At 25.6% G+C, this 2,402-nt stretch overlaps 1 protein-coding gene across 1 annotated transcript; it reads left to right on the top strand.

Moving 5' to 3' along the window:
• Positions 1-488: 488 nt before the first annotated feature.
• LOC100643484 (protein SREK1IP1) lies at positions 489-1,618 on the top strand. Its single transcript, XM_003396427.4, has 2 exons — positions 489-866; positions 1,118-1,618. The coding sequence occupies exon 2, from the start codon at positions 1,120-1,122 to the stop codon at positions 1,564-1,566; it is 447 nt and encodes a 148-aa protein (XP_003396475.1). The 5' UTR covers positions 489-866; positions 1,118-1,119; the 3' UTR covers positions 1,567-1,618.
• Positions 1,619-2,402: the final 784 nt, after the last annotated feature.

The following is a 2,402-nucleotide window of genomic DNA, read 5'->3' as shown; positions in this document are numbered from 1 at the left end:
ATCGTAGACTATGTAAATGTAGATTTTATAATGTTGTAATAAAAGGATTTCTTCTTACATAGTTCGACTTACCCCTGTGGTACGCGATAATAGATAATAAAAGTATTTATAGTTAATTTTTACATTCTATGATATTATGTAGATATTGGTGTTAGAAATAGAAGTATAGAAGTAGAGCTGTACATTAATTATGTAAATATGCTTGAATCTGATAAACTACAATTTATAAATTCATTCTAGAAGGTATTTAGTATCTCCTACTTACATCTTATTGAATCTACTTTTATGATAGTAATACGTGTTATGAAACTATTACCATGAAGGCCCTCTTGCATAATAATTTACTAACTAATAATATTAGAGAATTGATAAATTATAAATTGTAAGTAATAAACTTTTCATTTATAATTTAATAATTTTACGCCAAATTAGATAATCAAACGATTTGTAATTTGCAAAGTTTACTTGTAACATTCCATTTGATTTATTATTAAATTTATTACTGTTGTATAAAAAATGTTATTATTACTAGTATTTTGCGACTTGTAACTTGTACAATTTTATTAATAATGTTAATTTAATTGTGCAAGAGCGCCAAGAAATTTTCTATTTTATTCTAAATTTGAATATTCCGCCAATATCTAATTCAATGAAGCGATGCATAGATGGCGTGAATATGTAAATACGTACATACACAAAAATCACAAGATGATTGACGTATGATTTTATAATTTATATTGTTGTATATCAAATGTTTTGTACCAAAATTTGAAGCACATCAAATCGTGAAAGGACAACGAAACAGATTGAAAACCTTTAATTGTATAAAAATATTTTATATATTGAAGGTTAATATTGAAGTATAGGTTAGTATTGAGTTTATTTACAAATATTAAACGGTGAATACTAAGTAAGTTAATATTCCATATTTATTGTAAACTATTATCTGTTTCTCAATAATATTTATAATATATTGTAATATGTTATATGTTATATATATATTATAATATATTATATTTAAGTTTTCTTAATTCGATATTAAATGTATGTATAAATATTTTTTCTATTAAAACTTTAGAAAACTGACATTTATATATTTTTATATTTATTTTTATAGGCATGGATCCAGAATTTCTTTCCAGATTAATTCCACAAAATAAAGAGCATGTGCGTCCTGCATGCAAGAAATGTGGTTATGCTGGACATCTTACATATCAGTGCCGTAATTTTATTAAAGTTGATCCAAATAAAGAAATCGTGCTGGATGTTAGCAGTACTAGCTCTGACAGTGATGAAAATTATGTCACCCCTTTGACTGAATTACGTGAAAAGGAATTAAAAAGGAAACTCCAAGAAACCAAAAAGAAACACAAAGAGAAAAAGTACAAGAAAAAATCTAAAAAACGCAAGAAGTCAGAAACAAGTGGCAGTGAATCAGAAACAGAAGTTTCCAGTGATGAAGGCAGAAAATGTAAACATAAAAAGAAAAAGAAGAAATCAAAACATAAAAAACATAAAAAACATAAAAAAGACAATTCATCTAACAGCGACAGTGATGATAAGTGAAGATAGGAAGTTGCCTATAACTGCTCAATAATTCTAAGATTGTAAATATTTTGCACAAACCATCAATATTATGTATATAATAAAATTGTACCATTTCTAAATGAACAACTATACAATTGTATTTACACGAATTATAAATATATCATTTCTATACACATAAGGAAAACAAATATATTTTTTCATTAAATAAGGTTATTAAAATTACTACAAGCAACGATAATTATTATTAATGTAAATTGAAATAAAATATATCAGAGAACTGTCCTATTAAAATATATTATTTATAAAACATTAAATCAGTTACGTACAATGTTGGCTATAAAAATTATGTTTTGTGAAACAAACATATAAAATAAAATTTTCATACTTAATTTGTATGCATATTCAAATTTGCACCCAAAAATTTAGAAAAAACAAAAATATCTTGTTCTTATTCGTTTATTTAATTTAAACAGGGATTTAAACTAGCATACAAGTATTGATGGCGCTAGTAAACATTTACGTATTGCGGTAAATACGGCGATGAGACTGGTAACAGTGAAGAAATGAGAGTGCTCACGCCTATTGTCTAGTTGTTCTACAATATAGGTGTTGTATCATGCGACCAACTGCTGAAGTTGTTCTATGCTAGCATGTAGAAGAATCTATTTTCCACTACAAACAAGCTATACTCCCTGTGGTTCCACGCTACAAAAACCTATTTCATTACACGATTCTAGTTTTCTATCCGAGATAGATAATAGCAATAATTAAACTTGGTTGCTTCTATATTATTTATTTAGCTTTATATTTTTTATTAATTTATCATATATTATATTTGAGATGTATTTAATTAT

The sequence above is a fragment of the Bombus terrestris genome, chromosome 7 (assembly GCF_910591885.1).
Source record: "Bombus terrestris chromosome 7, iyBomTerr1.2, whole genome shotgun sequence".
NCBI classification, from domain to species: Eukaryota; Metazoa; Arthropoda; class Insecta; order Hymenoptera; family Apidae; genus Bombus; species Bombus terrestris.
This window is presented reverse-complemented; position numbering and strand designations above follow the sequence as displayed.